Source organism: Rhinolophus sinicus, chromosome 18 (assembly GCF_057876585.1).
Source record: "Rhinolophus sinicus isolate RSI-liver-muscle chromosome 18, RSI-T2T, whole genome shotgun sequence".
NCBI lineage: Eukaryota > Metazoa > Chordata > Mammalia > Chiroptera > Rhinolophidae > Rhinolophus > Rhinolophus sinicus.
The window spans coordinates 10,766,508-10,785,285 of record NC_142518.1 but is presented as its reverse complement, the minus strand read 5'-3'; the positions used below and the strand labels follow the sequence as shown (position 1 = coordinate 10,785,285).

General features: G+C 42.6%; 1 protein-coding gene across 9 annotated transcripts in view; it reads right to left on the bottom strand.

Annotated features, from left to right (window-relative positions):
* Nucleotides 1–18,778, bottom strand: part of REPS2 (RALBP1 associated Eps domain containing 2) — a 194,736-nt gene that overhangs the window by 26,978 nt on the left and 148,980 nt on the right. For all 9 annotated transcript variants that reach the window (XM_019746264.3, XM_019746269.3, XM_019746267.3 and 6 more), the window contains one exon: nt 850–933. In XM_019746264.3, the coding sequence (XP_019601823.2) occupies nt 850–933 (84 nt within the window). The remainder of the gene's footprint in view (nt 1–849; nt 934–18,778) is intronic.

Here is an 18,778-nt window from a genome sequence, read left to right as displayed (position 1 = left end):
TCCAGGGGACTTTCTTTCTTCCTCGTGTTTTTTTCATGCCTGCAGCCTATTACCTCTTTGTGCCACCTGGAAGGACATGAATCAGATTCCAGGGGCCCACCCACCCTCCTTTCCTTTCTTTTCTAAATGCTATGCACATCTTACACCATGAAGCCTTTTCTAACTGAAGACAAAATTCGCTCTTGCCTCACTTTGGGCTTTTTGGACTGTGTTATAAGTTTTGTAACGGTCTTAGTCATGTACTCAGCATTCTCCTACCCCCAATTCCTACATGAAGTCAAGCTCGAGAGCCAGAGGCACCTGCCGCACCTGTGTTCCCGAGCCCAGGGCTCGCTCTCTTTCCTGGGAGAATGGGCTGAGAAAATGGGGAAGGACAGAAGAGGGTGAGAAGATGAAAGGACAGCACAGTGAATGCTACTTATTGAGCAAGTGACGCATGACTCAGTGACATGGCTGGGCTGAGGTGAAGACACTGGGACGCAGAGACCACAGCAGAAAAACGGAGGTGGGGAACTACCGTGCCCTCCAGAGGCCTTCCTAGAGGCTTAGCAGTGTGCCAGGTTCTGCTAAAGGCTACTATCCCTCCCCACCACAACCCTTCATCTTGCCAAAAGCAAGGCTGCCATATTTAGCTGGGAGGCTGAAGAGGAAAGTACAAATTGTCAGCGACATCAAGGTCCAGCCTAGGAATCATCAGGACCCCATCTTCACAAAGAACCCCAATTCTAGGACATCTAGGTCAATAACATTCATGTCAGGACCTGAGAACCTTAAAGAGTAGATGTGCAGACAGAGGCCCAAGGGAGGGCTCATGGCACCAAGACAGTGGCACGTCTGTGCTGGCCATACCTTCTTTGTTGGACTACTCTCTGCAGCTTGAGAGGGGGCTCTGTTCAGCTGGGGGTGTAACTCAGCCTCGGGCGCTTGTTCAGACTGCAGCAAAAGATCAGAGAGGATAAAAATGCAAAACCATAAGCATCCAAATATATCATGAAGAGCACTCGGGAAAATAGTTACTACGGGGAAACGGATTTAGACCAAGTTGCAGCCAAGCATGGGCAGGTCTGCTGATCCTTGGGAAAACCTTCCATAGACCCGGCCCTTCCCTCCTTCCAGCATTGTTCAACCTTAGGAAAAGGAGTCTTGGGGATATCATCTATAAGTGGACACAGGCATTGTGAAAAACCAACGTTTCATGAGCTCAAACTAAAAATAGCAAGGCTTATCGGAGCAATAGGGTAGGGAAAGAAATGAAAAATTTAACCCAAGACTAACAAAAATAATAATAATAAAGAACACAGAAATTTAAAAATACATTAAATTCCTAATGAAGAAACAGTCTAGTACACATGACTTTTTACCTTAAATAAGGTTGTGGGGTGTAAGCGTGATGGAAGGAGTAAACAAAGAGGGTTCTGGCTGCCGAGTGTTACAAAATCAGTGAATGAATTCACAAAGATGGTTAAGGCCTGTCCCCAGAGCCCTTTCAGACAGAGCAGGCACCCAACAGCCAAGCGAAGACCCAGGAAGCTTGGGCGCCATGTCTCCCCACGCCCCCCTACCTCCGAGGTTCCCACATTCAGCTGTGCTTGACTACTTTGCTATCAGGCACTGACGCAAAACAACATGCTGAGAGAAAAACCCTCCATGTGAACCAACAACTGTACTGACATCGGTCCTGTACCCACACACGAACCTGCGTTACAGAAACACACACAGCACACGTGTGCCCACGTCATCCCTAACCTGGCCCTCTCTAACCTCGTGTGTGTGTGGCTTCTTCCTTCCTGCCTCTTCTGAAAAGGCTTGTCCCCAAGAGTGCCACTGCTCTCCCATTTAGCAGATTCTAGTTGCCTCTTCTCGTCTTCTCTAGACCTTCTGCTCAGCACAGCACCGTTGACTACCTTTTAAAACCCCTGTCCTGGCATCTGATAACCCACGGTCTCCTACTTTCTTTCCTGTTGACTCCTTTTATGCCCAGATTTAAGATTTCTCAAGGTTCTGTCTTCAGTTCCCCTGACCCGTTTTCCCCTCTTTGTCCATTCTTTCCCAGAATGTCCATTCTAATCCCACCTGCTCCTCCATTTTTACTGCCCGAGCTAGAAACCTCGGTTCCCAACCAACTCCCCACCTGTTCTAAACCCACTGTGCAGGCACTCAGCATGCCTGATTTCTAGTTCCAACTTTCTGTTACGTAGCCTTCTCCTTTTCATTAAGGCTAACTATATTATTATGATGACTATTGATATTACAAAACACAGAACACTTACTATGTGTTATACATGGCTCTAGGTGCTTTGCATAGATTACTGCATCTCAGCATTGCAGCCTAGGAAGTGGTTATTATCCCCATCTTATTAGTGAAGAATTTGAGGATCAAGAAATTAAGCAACTCACCCAAGATCACACAAATAGCACATTCTGAGCCCAGGCCTCAGGTCCCAAGCTGGTTTTGTGACACTACGCTCTACAGCATCAGCTACTCTTAGGCCAAGAACTATTTATTGAACAGCTACTACAGGCAGGCCCTATGCTGCCACTGGTACTCAAGGATGAACAAGCCCCAGACCCTGTTTACAAGGAACGTGAAGTCTAGCAGGAGGCAGAGAAATGACTGGCCAAACATGCCTCAGTGGAATTAGGACGATGGTAGGGAAGTGTGGGGGCTCAGGAGTATCCAGCCTTGTGGGTCAGCAAAGACTCAGGGGAAGGTGATGTCCCAGTGGAGACCTGAGTGATAAGCAGGGTGCAGCCAACCAGAGGGGCACTGCATAGGGATGGTGAGAAAAGAGGCTTCAAAGGCCTCTTACGCTCCGACACCCAGAATGTCAGCCTGGGGTACCCCAAGAACACAGAGGCCAATTGCCAACATGGGAAGCATGGGAGAAGCAGGTGTGAGGGGGAGCTTGCTTTGTCAGCATAGTGAGTTTGAAGCTCGTGGGAAACACCTAGGTGAGGCCGTCCAGGATCCACTCAGTATCAGGAGTCTGGGTGATGCACACCCACCTCCCCTGAGGGTTCTGGCAAATGGCGTCTTACTTCAACATCTGCTAGCCTACTGTCCGCTTTATTGATGGCTGAGTGAGGGCCCAATAAGCCCATGAGCTGTGCTAAAGAACTGCCACTTGGACCCGAGGACCACTTCCTGCCTTCCGCATGAAAATCCGTTGCTCAGAACCCATATGTTCTGGCCCCAAGCCCATGGGCGCAGCCCCCTGCATGGGCCGTGGGTGTGCATCGCATGTCCCACTGGCCAAGCAGAGAGGAAAGGAGTCACAGACTAGCCACCCTGCCTTTCAGTCAGTCAGCTCCTCTCTACCATCAGTCAGACAGAGAGAAGCGTTTGCCTTATCGCTCCCTTTCCCGGGGAGATGAGTGAAATTTCCTTGTGGAAATACTGAGGAAAACGATCATTTGGATTCTCTTTTGAACAAAAATGAGGATCCTGAATACAGCAAAAGTACTCAAGTGTCTTTGTCATCACCTTTGCTTTCACTTAAACATCTCTAAAACCACAAACAACAATGGGTTGGAGGTTGGGAAGGATGAGAAAGCAGTGTGAGACCGGTCTGATATTTTTTTCATTTACAAATTTACCTTCCCGAAATGGCATCCAAGGGCCTGGGTTTTCTAGCTCTGTGACTAGTAACAAAGAACTCCCCATTGTTAGGTCAGGCTAGGTGTAACCACCAATCTCCTTACAAAGAAACTCAAGACCTCCACACCCCTTCCTACTGCTTCATGACTGATTCTAAATGGGTCTGTTTGTTGAGCATTCAGAAGACTGAATCTCATGAGGGGCCTGGAACACAGGAATCAGGAAGGTCCTGGAAAGGCAGAACGTCACCAGAGCCAGAAACTATCCCAGGAAAAGAGATGGAGGAGAAAAACTAGCTTTGTGGTTTAAAAACAAAACAAAAAAACAAAAACAAAAAAACTGAACATGAGATTTAGATATGAAAAGCCCTTTCTTCCCAATAAACTATTTCATTTCAGGAAAATAGTATGAGCCTTACATTAGACTTAGCAGCTGGAAAGTAGAACAAACCAGGGAGATTTCTTTGCTTCTCCTCAGACTTTTTGAAGTGAACAATTTGGGGAGTAAGATAACCCATGAAAGCAGGGGGGCCTCAGTGGCTCCCTTTTTTCTCCATGTGTTAGAGAAAGGGGGAAAAACTCTGCTATCGATATGCACAATATACTTTTGTCTAAAAGTTTTGGTTATCTAAGCTGAAATCCAATGCCTGAATCTCGTGAAAGAAACAAATGTTTAGATTACAATTAATATTGCAAATGGCAGTCCTTCCCTCATTGCTCCATGTGTAACAACATGTACCCAGCCAGGATGTGGCAAGCCAGGAAAAATTTACTTTTAGCCAAGAGCTCATTGAAACTCGAGCTAAGGGTCCTTTTAAAAATATGTCATATTTTAATATTAATACTCCCCTACCCACAAATGACAAATATATTTTCATTCTAATTTTGCAACAAAAATCCTGGATAGGTCACATGAACTTGGAAGGTGCTGCTACTCAGGATGTGGAGACCTGCTCTGGGGCTTTGCCCATTGCCATGGTTGACAGGACAACATGGCTCCTGCTCAGCTGGCTCCCCAGAAATGGACATAGGCCCAGAGAGGCTAAGCATGTTGATTCTCTACCAGAAGAAGGGTTTATTCAGTTATTCAGATATTTATTTCATTCATTTTATGTGTCACGTTCCAAGAATCTCAGGTTCTGCTTCCAGGGAACTGGACCTGAGACACTCGGTAAAGTGCTCCCAGAAGAGGGGGTTAAGCACTGTAGGATGGTCCTCCTTCGTCTCTCAGATCACTTGTTTTGGGGAAGCCAGCTGCCATGCTGTGAGGACACTCAAGCAGTCCTAACAAGGAGCCCATGTATCAAGGACGTGAGGCCTCCTGCCAATGGCCATGTGGGGGAACCATCTTAGAAGTGGATCTTCCAGCCCCAGTCGAGCCTTCAGATGACTACAGCCTTGACCGACATCTTAACTACAGCCCAACGAGAGACCCTGGAGCAGAACCACCCAGATTAGTTGCTCTTGAATCTCTAACCCACAGAAATCATGAGATAATAAATGTGAATTGTTTGGGGCTTCTGAAACAACCACTCTAGTATGTCTGGAATTTGGGGTCTAGTGGGGTGGAATAAGGGTGAACAGTGGAGAGGAACAGGAGAGTGGAAGCTGGAGAAGGGCAGTGGAGGGGATCAAATGTGGTCTTACAGATCATTGCCCTGGATTGTCTATTAGCCACTCAGTACCATCTTCTGCTTCTATGACCTTCCCTATATTGCAGGTGGGTAGAAGCCTGGGAACTACATTCATAGAATCTCCTTTCCACAGAGTTCCTTCTTGCCACTGAGAGTCATGCACATGAAACCAAGAAGGTGAAAGAAAAGCCATGTTATTGCTCCTCTGGCGGCGGTGGGCAGAAAAGCCTGGGTTTCAGCCCTCAGAAGGTCTTGTAGTGGCCTCGGACATTTCCCTTCAAATCACAGCTTAAGTGCTGCAGGCAGGCTGAGCATCCTGAACTGTATTCTTCAGTTCTTACAATGTCTTAAACTTTCAGAAAGTTGTGCCAAATCCTAATGTGGTGCCCTTCCCTCATCTATGTTCCTCTAACACATCCAATTCTTTTTGTTTAAGTACCAAATTCCTTGAATGAAATCTCTTCCGATGAAATACCTAGAGTGGTTTGTTTTCCTGACTAGACTCGGTTGACATCCCTGTTCGGGATTTGGAAATTATCCTGAGGGCCCCAGGGGCCCCCAAAGTATTTTAAGTAGGGAAGTGATCTAACTAAATTTGTATTTTAGAAAGATTAATCTGGATCCAGTGAAAAATGGATTGGAAGCAATGCACATTGGGGGAAGGGAACTCAATTAGAAGGCCAAATAAGAAAACGAGACAAAAGATGACGGTCATTGCAACCAGTGTGGTGGGAGTGAGTACAGGCAGATTTGAGAGCTACTTAGAATGTAGACTGGTGCGTCATTGGTGATTGGTGGAATGTGGTAAGTGAAAGAGAAGAACAATGGCACATGAAACCCAGGTTTTGATCTTATGGGTAAATGCTTAACAGAGAAAACAGTTAAAAACAAGAGGAAAGAAATGTGTCAGCATAGTAGCTGAGTAAAATGAAGCAGGTCAGCACAAAGCCGTACTAGAACAACCCACCAAACCGGGGTTCCAGGGAACACCAGTTCCACGAATTCTCTAGAGCAGGGACTGGTAAACTTTTTCTGTAAATAGCCAGACAGTGAATATTTTCAGTTGCCCAGGCCATTCGATGGCTGGGTTTCCAGGTCTCCATTTGCAACTTGGCAACCCTGCTCTTGAGTGCTAAAGCAGCAGAGACACTACAATGAATGGGTGAGGCTGTGCTCCAATAAACTTTATTTACAAAAACAGGTGGCGGGACAGCTTTGGCCTGTGGCTCATGGTTTGCCAGCCACTAGCCCAGAGGGAAAAAGAATTAGATAAGCTTAAGAAACACTGCATAGTCTATCTCCCTCTTAGAAAGTCAGAGCACACAGCAGTCACATGCTCTGAAATCCTGTGAGGTAAAGGGAGCCACTACCTTTGATTAACCCAGCAAACTTATATCGCTACTTACAAAAATTCTTCTCATGTAACCAAACTTCTTCTCATGTAACTCCTATTAACATCCAGCAGAACTAGTGTTCTGTGGAACACACTTTGGGAAACACGGAACTACAGACTGGGTTATAGAGGAACAAAGGAAAAATATTCCATTTGACTTGAGTGCCAAATGCCATGTTGCACACCCAATCCTTCGAGAGGAGCATTCTCTACAGGGGCTACTAGATCCAAGTCCAGGGGCCCCTGCAGTACAACCCTCCCCTTCTCATCTTCGCCAAGAGCATGAGGCAGGGTGAGGATGGGGTTGCTGCCTGGCAAAAAGGGCTCCTCTCCCTCCTTCCCCTTCCCCCCACGCCGCAGTAGCAGCTGCTGCTGCCAACAACTCTGCATGAATTTATTTACTGGGCTCTTTTAAAACCTTCTGGACACAAATACAATAAAAATAATTCATTATAACAGTTAAAGCAGACGAACACAACACTGATAAATTATGAATTTTTGTAGGTAGCTTAAAAACGACATGTCTCAGATTGCAGTTCCAGCCAGGCAGTCCCACTTTCCAAAGGTCCCATCGCGCCCATTGGAGACCAGGTGCTCATCACACCTCCTGGCTGGACCACTGCAAAAACTTCAGTACATCTTTTCCCAGCCTTCAGTTTTTCCCCCACTCCACTCCACCCTGCACACCACTGAGGAACTACTTTTGTAAGGCACCTTCTCATCAAAACACTTTTTCTCAAAGAACCTCAATGGGTCCCTAAGGCCTATGGCACACAACACAATCCCTCAGCCAGTTAAAGACCTTACATCATCTGGTTCCAATTTACTTCTGCATCATGAGGACGTTAGTTTGCCCATATGGAACTCGCTCCAGGCACACTTTTTTAATTTTTTTCTTTTTTAAATTAAAGTTTATTGGGGTGACAATTGTTAGTAAAGTTACATAGGCTTCAGGTGTACACTTCTGTATTACATCATCTATATATCACACTGTGTGTTCACCACCCAGAGTCAGTTCTCTTTCCATCACCATATATTAGACACTGTTTACCCCATCTAATACCCCCCTTCCCCCTTACCCTCTGGTAACCCCGAAAATATTGTCTATGTCTATGAGCTTTTTGTTCCTTCATTTCTTTGTCTTGTTCTTTTGTTGCTTTCAGTTTTACATACCACATATAATTGAAATTATATGGTTTTCTACTTTTACTGTCTGCCTTATTTTTTTTATTTTTTTTATTAAAGTTTATTGGGGTGACAATTGTTAGTAAAGTTACATAGATTTCAGGTGTACAATACTGTCTGACTTATTTCGCTTAGCATTATAATCTCAAGATCCATCCACGTTGTCACAAATGGTCCTATTTCATCTTTTCTTACCGCCGAATAGTATTCCATTGTGTATATATACCACAACTTCTTTATCCATCCATCTATCGAAGCACATTTTAGTTGTTTCCATGTCTTGGCCACCGTAAGTAAAGCTGCAATGAACACTGAAGCACATGTGTCTTTATGGATAAATGTTTTCAGATTTTTTAGGTAGATACCCAGGAGAGGGATTGCTGGGTCATATGGTAATTCTATTCGTAATTTGAGGAACCTCCACACTGCCTTCCATAACGGCTGCACCAGTCTGCATTCCCATCAACAGTGTACGAGGGTTCCTTTTTCTCCACAGCCTCTCCAACACTTGTTACTATTTGTCTTGCTGATGATAGCCATTCTAACTGGGGTGAGGTGATATCTCATTGTGGTTTTGATTTGCATTTCTCTGATAATTAGTGATATTGAGCATTTTTTCATATGTCTATTTGCCATTTGTATGTCCTCTTTGGAGAAACGTCTCTTCAGGTCCTCTGCCCATTTTTCAATTGTGTTGTTTTTTTGTGGTTGAGTTTCATGACTTCCTTGTATATTTTGGATATTAGCCCCTTCTCGGAGGAACTGTTTGCAAAAATCTTCTCCCATTCAGTTGGTGGCCTCTTTATTTTGTCGATGGTTTCTTTTGCTGTGCAGAAGCCTTTAAGTTTCATACAGTCCCATTCGTTTATTTTAGCTTTTACTTCCATTGCCTTTGGAGTCAAATTCATAAAATGCTCTTTGAACCCAAGGTCCATAAGTTTAGTACCTATGTTTTCTTCTATGCAGTTTATTGTGTCAGGTCTTATGCTTAAGTCTTTGATCCATTTTGAATTAATTTTGGTACATGGTGACAGATAGCAGTCCAGTTTCATTCTTTTGCACGTGGCTATCCAATTCTCCCAGCACCATTTATTAAAGAGGCTGTCTCTCCTTCATTGTATGTTTTTTGCTTCTTTGTCAAAAATTATTTGTCCATATTTATGTGGGTTTATTTCTGGGTTCTCAATTCTATTCCATTGGTCTATGTGTCTGTTTTTCTGCCAATACCATGCTGTTTTGATTATTGTTGCCCTGTAGTACAATCTAAAGTCAGAGAATGTGATACCTCCAGCATTGTTCTTTTTTCTTAAGATTGCTTTGGCTTTTGGGGTCTTTTGTGGTTCCATACAAATCTGATAATTTTTTGTTCTATTTCTTTAAAAAATGCCATTGGGATTTTGATGGGGATTGCCTTAAGTCTGTATATTGCTTTGGGTAATACGGCAATTTTAACTATGTTGAGTCTTCCAATCCATGAGCATGGAATGTCTTTCCATTTCTTTGTGTCTTCTTCAATTTTTTTTAAAAATGTCTTATTGGTTTCAGCGTATAGGTCTTTCACATCTTTGGTTAAGTTTATTCCTAGGTATTTTATTCTTTTTGTTGCAATTGCAAAAGGACTGTTTTTGTTTTCTTTCTTTTTCTGAGAATTCATTGCTAGTATATAGGAATGCAATGGACTTTTGTACGTTGCTTTTGTAGCCAGCAACTGTACTGTATTCGTTTATTGCTTCTAATAGCTTTTTGGTGGAGTCCTTAGGGTTTTCTATATATAGCATCATGTCATCTGCAAAGACTGACAGTTTAACTTCTTCATTCCCAATTTGGATGCCTTTTACTTCTTTCTCTTGCCTGATTGCTCTGGCGAGGACTTCCAACACTATGTTGAAAAGCAGAGGTGATAGGGGACAGCCCTGCCATGTTCCTGAACGTAGAGCAAAGGGCTTTGGTTTTTCACCATTAATTATGATATTAGCTGAGGGTTTGTCATATATGGCTTTTATTATGTCAAGGTATTTTCCTTCTATACCTATTTTATTAAGTGTTTTAATCATAAATGGATGTTGTATCTTCCCAAACGCTCTTTCTCCATCTATTGATATAGTCATATGATTTTTGTCCTTTATTTTGTTTATGTGATGTATCACATTGATGGATTTGCGGATGTTGAACCATCCTTGTGCCCTGGGGATGAACCCCACTTGTTCGTGATGAATAATCTTTTTAAGGCATTTTTACATTCAATTTGCTAGAATTTTGTTTAGAATTTTTGCACCTGTATTCATCAAAGATATTGGTCTGTAGTTTTCTTTTTTTGTGTTATCCTTACCAGCTTTTGGTATCAGGGTACTGTTGGCCTCATAAAATGAATTAGAGAGTATTGTCTCTTCTTCAATTTGTTGGAAGAGTTTGAGTAGGACTGGTATTACATCCTCTTTAAATGTTTGGTAGAATTCACTAGTGAAGCCATCTGGTCCCAGACTTTTGCTTTTGGGAAGGTTTCTGATGACTGATTCAGTTTCCTTACTAAAATCGGTCTATTTAGATTTTCCAATTCTTCATCATTCAGCATGGGAAGGCTATATGTTTCTAAGAACTTGTCCATTTCTTCTAGGTTATTGAAGTTGGTGGCATATAGTCCTTCATAGTATTCTTTGATGATCCTTTGTATCTCTGTGGCATCCTTGATAACTTCCCCTTTCATTTCTGATTTTGTTTATTAGTATCTTTTCTCTTTTTATCTTAGCGAGTCTAGCCAAGGGTTTGTCAATTTTATTAATCTTTTCAAAGAACAAGCTCTTTGTCACATTAAGTTTTTCCATTGTCTTTTTGTTCTCTATTTCATTTAGTTCTGCTCTGATTTTTGTTATTTCCTTTCTTCTGCTGACCTTGGGTTTCATTTGTTCTTCTTTTTCTACTTCTTTAAGGTGTAATGTGAGGTAATTTATCTGGGATTTTTCTTCTTTCTTGAGATAGGCCTGTAATGATACAACTTTCCCTCTTAACATTGCTTTTGCTGCATCCCAAAAATTTTGGTAGGATGTATTCTCATTCTCATTTGTTTCTATGTATCATTTGATCTCTACTCTTATTTCTTCCTTGGCCCAATCATTCTTTAAAAGTATGTTGCTTAATCTCCACATATTTGTGGTTTTTCCTGCTTTCTTTTTGCAGGTGACATCCAATTTCAAAGCCTTGTGATCAGAGAATATTCTTGGTATGATTTCAATCTTCTTAAATTTGCTGAGGCTAGTTTTACGTCTCAATATATGGTCTATCCTTGAGAATGTTCCATGTACACTAGAAAAAATATATAGTCTGATGTTCTAGGATGAAGTGCTCTATAAATGTCAATTATGTCCATTTCATCTAATGTGTCAGTTAGGGCTGCTATATTTTACTTATTTTATGTTTGGATGATCTATCCATAGCTGTCAATGATGTATTTAGGTTCCCTACTATAATTTTGTTTAGATCAATTTCTCCCTTTAGTTCTGTTAGCAGTTGCTTGGCATATTTTGGCACTCCATGATTGGGGGCATAAATATTGATGACTATTATGTCTTCTTGTTGTATAGTTCCCTTTATCATTATGAAATGTCCATCTTTGTCTCTTGTTATCTTTTTCACCCTGAAGTCTGTTTCATCTGCTATCAGTATGGCTACACCTGATTTTCTCTGGATACCACTTGCATGGAGTGTCAATTTCCACCCTTTCACTTTGAGTTCATAGTTGTCCTTGTACCTGAGATGTGTCTCTTGGAGGACGCGTAAGGTTGGATTTAGTTTTTTTATCGAATGTGCTACTCTGTGCCTTTTTATTGGTGAGTTCAGTCCATTTACATTTAGGGTGATTATTGATATGTGAGAATTTCCTATCATTCTCTTTGGTTTTCTGGTAAGACTATGTCTCCATTGTTTCTTTGCCTTTTTGTTGTCTATTATTTCCGTGTGGTGGTATTCTATGATGTCTCCCTCTGTTTCTTCTTTTATTACATTGATGTATTTCAGTTCTGGATTTTTTTTTTTTTTTGAGTGGTTACCATTAAGTTTATGTAAAAGAAAGTTTCATATTTAGAGTATTTCATTTTCTTCAGCATGCTTACTTTCTCCATTCCCATATTCTAGTTCAGGCCTTTACTCTCCCCCCTTTTATGTTTTGGTTGTCACAAATTATCCCTATTTATGCTGGTTGAATAGCCTCCTTCAGTATTTCTTGTAGTGCATGTCGTGTGTTAGAAAATTCCCTCAGCTTCTGTATGTCTGGAAAGGTCTTTATTTCTCCATCATATCTAAAGGATATCTTCGCTGGATATATTATTCTTGGTTCACAATTTCTGTCTGTCAATAGTCTGAGTATTTTATTCCACTCCCACCTGGCCTGTAGAGTTTCTGCTGAAAAATCTGATGATAATCTAATGGGCTCTCCTTTGTAGGTTACCATCTTCTTTTCCCTGGCTTCCTTGAGGATTCACTGTCGTTAATTTTTGACAGCCTCAATACAATGTGCCTTTGAGAAGGCCTGTTGGGGTTGAGGTAATGAGGTGTTCTGTTTGCTTCTTGGATTTGAGGATATAGTTCTTTCCACAAGTTTGGCAAGTTCTGCTCGACTATTTGTTTGAATATGCTCTCTGTTCCCTTCTCTCTTCTCCTTCTGATATGCCCATTATTCTTATATTGCTCTCTCTGATGGAGTCAGAAAGTTCTTGTACAGCTCTTTCATTTCTTTTAAGCCTCAAGTCTCTTTCTTCTTCCATCCGTGTCATTTCCACATTTCTATCTTTGATGTCACTGATTCTTTCCTCCATCTGGTCAACTCTATTACCTAAGCTGGCCATTTCATTCTTCATTTATTTTATTGAGTTCTTAATCTCCAGAAATTCTATTTGGTTTTCTTTTAAGCTTTCAATCTCTTTGGTAAAATGTTCATTTTGCTCTTTGATTGTGTTTCTGAGTTCATTAAACTGCCTGTCTGTGTTTTCTTGCATCTTGTTGAGATTTTTAAGAACTGCAATCTTGAATTCTCTGTCATTTAAGTCACATATTACCATGACTTGCAGTTCATTTCATAGAGACTTTTCATTTCCTTTCTGACCTGTCTTGTTACCTTGGTTTTTCATGGCAATTAATGATTTATTATTTCTCTTCCTAGACATCTACAGGAGTGGGTTCTGCAACAGGTTGATAGAGGTCTTTCTTTTGTTTTTCAGTAGGTGTTGGTAGAATGTTTTCTTTTCTCTCCGACCGCAGCCTTCTATTCTCTCTCACACTGTAGTGTTATGTTTTCTTTGCACTATTCCGGCTTCTCACACAATGGGGGATTCCCTGGAAGCCGGGCTTCTCCTCTGTTAATAGTTTGCCTGGGTCACAGGGCGCAGTGTCCCGGTGGGTATGCGGAGAGCTTTTGAAGTTCCAAAGCTCTTCTTGCACCAGGTTCAGAGTCTGTGTGTTTCAGCAGCTCTGTTTACTCCTGCAGGGATCCGCCCAGATAGGTGGGGCCAGGGGCAGGGTGGGTTGTGAGAGGTGGCCCAGAGCAATGGTGGCGACCACTGCCACAGCCGGTCCTCCTTCCACAGCTCCCTCTCCTTTGCCGGAACTAGTTGGGCTGCGAGTCCGTGTCTGCGGTCCATAGTTCTCAAAACTGCAAATATTCTGTTCTTTTGATCTGACACTGCTACTGTTCTGTTTCTAGCACTGGGCAGGTGGGGGTGGGGCGAGCTCTGGGACGGTAGGGAGGAGGCGGCTAGTCTCAGTGCCTAAGGCTCTGTTCTCTGCTCGGCAGTGAGGGCTTAAACCACCGTTTTCAGCCTTCTTCCCTCAGTCTTTTCTCCGAGGTCTCTGCCATGAGCGTTGGGTTCAGCCATGTTATATGCTGCCCCCTCAGCCCTGTGGGCCATAAGCGGAGTCCTAGCAGTCCGAGTTTTTTCCTCTCCCGCAGCTGCGGTAGTTCCAGCATGCAGTGAGCTCGGAGCACTGAGTTAGGTCTGCGTCCTGTGTCCGCATGTGGCCGCCTCTCCGCACTTCTCCCTTCCCTCCTCCCTGCTCGCACAATTTGCCCACCTTTAGATGATTTCAGTAGTGGGCCTCTTCGTCTTGCCTGTCTGCTGCGCAGGGAGTCCTTTGTGGAGTTATAGTTGTTCAGTTTGTTGTAAATTCCAGGGGAGATTTCAAAAGGCTCACCTCACACCGCCATTTTGATTATGTCCTCCCAGGCACATTTTTTACCTGAATCTTCGAACTTACCAGCAGTTTCTTCCCAAATCAGTTATGTTTGTTCTAGACCACCTAGCCCAGTGGATCCCAAATATTGCTGCACAGGGAAATTATCTAGGGAATTTTTATAAATTACAGATTTTTAGATACTACCCCAGGCTTTCCTAAGTATAATCTCCTACAGGTGGAGCATTTGAAACTTCTGTTTTATCAAGTTCCCTGGGTGATTTTTATGGAGCCAGTGCAGACCAACTGAACCACTGATGGTCCAAACTCTTCATTTAAGAGATGAGAAAACCAAATATCCAAGGTCCTAGTCTGGAAAGGGCCACAGGTGCTCCAGCAAAAACTAACTAGAATTCTTAATTGTTTTCTTGTCCATTTACTATGGAGGGAATAGGGGGTGTATGCAATATGGTTCCATAAATATATGTATATGAAGCTGAGCAAAATCTTCAGCAATAAGACTTAAGTCAAACTTGCAACAAAAGAGTCAAATCTCATTTAAAAACTAAGTAGTCTAATTGCATAACTAATTGCTAGGGTGGGGATAATAGGTGACTTTTTAAAAATGTGTAATATTCATCCTACTGACAGATTAGAAGTAGAAACTAGCTTCACTTATCACCTGAGAATCCAGGCAGATCCCAAGAGTGGGGATCACACCAGCAGTGGCTACATTCTAGGCACATGAACAGACAATCCCTCTACAACCTCTAAGGGCTCTACAGCATCTTACTCCTATTCTAAATGTTACTCGGTGCCTAACTTTCACCTGACCCCCATCTCTGCTAGGTAAGGGCAAACCACGTGGCCAAACTCCAGCATAGAAGATGCAAAACCAATAGCCAGCAGCACACTTGCCATAGCAAAGCCCATCATCCCCCAAGCAGTCTCAAGAGAGCATCCAAAGGACTGAATTCTCTGTAAGAACAATTACCAAAACCCATGACCCAAGTGACCTGTGAGAGGTAGAAACAGAACTGAAGTATAAGCACCTGGAGGACAGGAGCTGCATCTTATTTCACTATAATTTTCCTGGTGCCTAAGCTGGACCAGCAAATAGGAGGTCCTCTGATCGATGTGTGCAGTGAGCTAGTAATGAACCCAACACCGTTTCATGTTCCACTGGACAAGTCAAGAATTCATCCCACAGTGACTAGAGCCATAAAGCACAGCAGTTACCAGGCACAGGCTTCGGAATCAAACCCAGGTTTTGCAATTGTTTGTTGTATAACCTAGGCATACGCTTAACCTCGCTGAGCCACAATTTCTTTGTCTGCAAAAGGGAATAATCCACCCAAACTCCTAGCATGGTGAAGATTAAGCGAAGCATCTGTGTAGAGTGCTAAGCACAATTTTATAGTAGCTGTTCAATAATGGCAGCTACTATCATAATCAGAAGTAAAATTACAACTAGTTTCCCAGGCATACAATCTGCTACTGCTACTGTAAAATTACAACTGGTTTCCCAGCCAATTCAACACAAGGGACTTTTCCCCTCTTGCCAAAAGATGAAAACCTAGACTGAGAAAGTGCTGACTGCAGTTTAGATTATAAGCAGATCTCCTAAAGCAGGCTATCCACAATCCGAATTTGTGCTACTGGATATTACTGCTACCGATAATGGAGAGAAGAGATTTTTTTTTTTTTAAATAAAGCCCTTTCAGACTTTCAGATTTCATTATCGCTGCCTCAGACATCTCAGGCAGTTTGCACTGAATGTCTCTGGCGGCCCCCTATGACTGGCCAATCCAACACTGGAGACACCCGGGGGAACACTGACAGAGGTGCTCAGGGACAATTCCGACAGAAGTGGATAATCAGGAACTACAATGGGCAACTAGCCCCTGGATACAGCAATGGCACTGCATAACCCCTTGGGGATTCCTGGAACCTCCTGGATTTCTGGCCAACATCCATGAAACATACTTACTGTTATAACTATAGGTCTATGGACCCTATATTTTGGTCTAAAAGACGAATATTTTGACCACAACTAGGGTTTTGTTCTTCTAGTTCCAATTTCTAGTACTAGAATAGAGACCTGATCAAGTCTGAGCCACACCCTCTACTCATCACATACCTAAAGCCATATTATAATGCCATTTGCAGCGCCAACAACCTGGACCTCACATATAAGGTGATCTACGGGAGGATTCGCTTGAGAATGAGCCTCTTGAGACTCATGTTCCCTATTGGATAAAGCTTAAGAAAGATGTGACATGCAGGCCTCTTGCCACACCAAACAGACCCTTACTAAAACAGACACCCATCACCATCACAATTCAAAGGCATCTGGTTATGACGCCTTTAGAAATCCTTTTTTGCTGGTCCCCAACCCTAGACCTATATAGGCCTGGCAACAATACCTAAAGTATATAAACATTTCAAAGTCCTAGCCTCTCCCAATATGTTGCCACACTTATCATTTTGGATCCCCTTCTACATTCCATTGTTCTGTATTAGTGATGCAATGTTTGAATAACATCTTTTCTAACTACTGATAGCTCATACTTAGACTATGAAAAATGTCCCCTTTTGGGTTGACACAGCCCTTCCTGCATGAACTATGTCTATCAGAGGAGGGTTGCTTTATAAAAAAGTCCAATTAGAAATAGCTGGTTAGAGAGCGAGAGCTATAAAAATTATGTTTAAGAGTTAGGAACCAGCCATACAATAAATTCAGTATTGATGAGGATGTCAAACTAAAATGAGAATACTGTTGGAGTATAAATTACTACAAATACTTTATAAAACTGTTTGGCGGTATCCACTAAAGCTGCACACATGCTTACCCTATGACCCAGAAATTCTATGCCAGGTATATACCCAAAAGAAATGAAAACCTATATCTACGCAAAAATTTGTAGATGAATACGCATAGCAGCATTATTTATAATTGCCAAAATTTGAACACTACCCAAATGTCCACCAACAGTATAAAACAGTGATATATTTGCACACACAATGGAATACTATACAGCAATGATCTACAATTACACACAATATGGATGAATCACACAACAGCATTTAAGCAAAATAAGCCAGACACAAACGTATATACTGCACAGTTCCAACTGTGTAAGGTAGAAAACAAGTAAAACTCATCTATGCTATTAGAAGTCAGAATAGCAGTAACACTAAGAATAAAGAATAAAAACCAGAAAAGAGCATAAAAGGGGCTTTCTGGGATGCTAGTCATATTCTGCTTTTTTATTCCAGTGCTGATTACACACGTGTGTTCAGCTTGTAAAAATTCACTGAGTTGCATGTTCGATGTGCACTTTTCAATATGCATATTACACTTCAATACAAAGTTTAAAAAAAATCCAGTAGAGCCAATTTCCTGGAATGTCCTTAAAGTGCCACCTAGTGGTACAAGTTAAATGTAAACAAGAAGGATGATTCCTCTCTAGTGACTTCAAAAATATGGCCCCATTTCTAACAGCACATTCTGGGATTAGGCTGAAACAGTGCCCTACCTAAACTTAAAAAAAAAAACACCAAAAAACAACACCTCTCCCTGGCACACACAATCCTGACAGCAGGATTCAGCAGCAAGTAAAGCTGTCTGCTACACAGCACACTGGTTCCACTGAGCCCCTGAGGCACATCTCTTCCTGACTCCGCCTGCAATCGGCCATGTTGGGAGTATTTACAACACAGACATTGGCCAAGGCTACAAATTGAGGCTTTTTCTTTTTTCAGAGGTTTACCAGCACATCGGTAGGTGATACCTACAGAGCTTGCTGAGCAGAGCAGGGTATTTAGGAGGGAGTCCTGAGGAAAGAAATCCTTTATCCCATTTTCCCTGACAGGTTCATTGTCCTCTTCCTCACCTTGGCATAACTCTTCTAATTATGCTTGAGAAACACAGAGTTGGGAAGGACCACCCACAGTAAGCCTTTGAAGCTGCCAGTTGAATAAAGGATAATTGCTCAAGGTTTTGCTTGTACAGTCTGAAAGACGGCGTCTTGGTCAGAAAAAAGGTCCTCAGGCCACAGCCGCAACCTACAGACACAGACATTGTGCTCCTTGAGTCAGGAGACGGCGCATTAAAAGGCTGGTGAGGGACCAATCTGTCTGTCCACCGATTCTTCTCCTGATGACGTGGACTTGGCTTGCTGACCCCGTATAGGCAGAGGGCCAGCCCGTGAAAGGTCACAAAAGTGGGAAAGAACGTGATCCTGCTGCAAGTGGTTTAGTAAGCCAGTCTGGCACTAATTCTGGACTTGTGACCACTAACTTCTGGCTATCCTGAGTCTGTTCTTCTGTGTTTGCCAACTAGACCCTGTCTGTATGTCACTGGGCCCACAGTAATAATAATTATAACAGCTAATTGTCATTGAGGGCTGACCATATGCCAGGCACCATTCTAAGCTTTACAGATATTAACTCACTTAAGCGTCACACCAACCCTATGAGTAGATACAATCATTATCCCCATTTTATAGATGATGAAATTGAGACACAGAGAGGCTAAGTAACTTGCCCAACGACACACTGGCGGTAAGAGGCAGAGAGGTAGCATTTGAACCCTGGGTCTGCGTTCTTAACGACACTGTCCGACTGCCTTCCTGGGCCGACCTCTGGTGTCCTCCATTGCCTTTTCCCATTAACACCATAGCACATTTAAGCACCCTCCAATCCAGTCCCACTTCTGCACTTGCTCTTCCCCTAACACTTACAAGTGCTTCCTGGCTTCTGTCACTTTGTGGTGGGGTGATCAGAGAAGAGAAATAAGGATTCTATT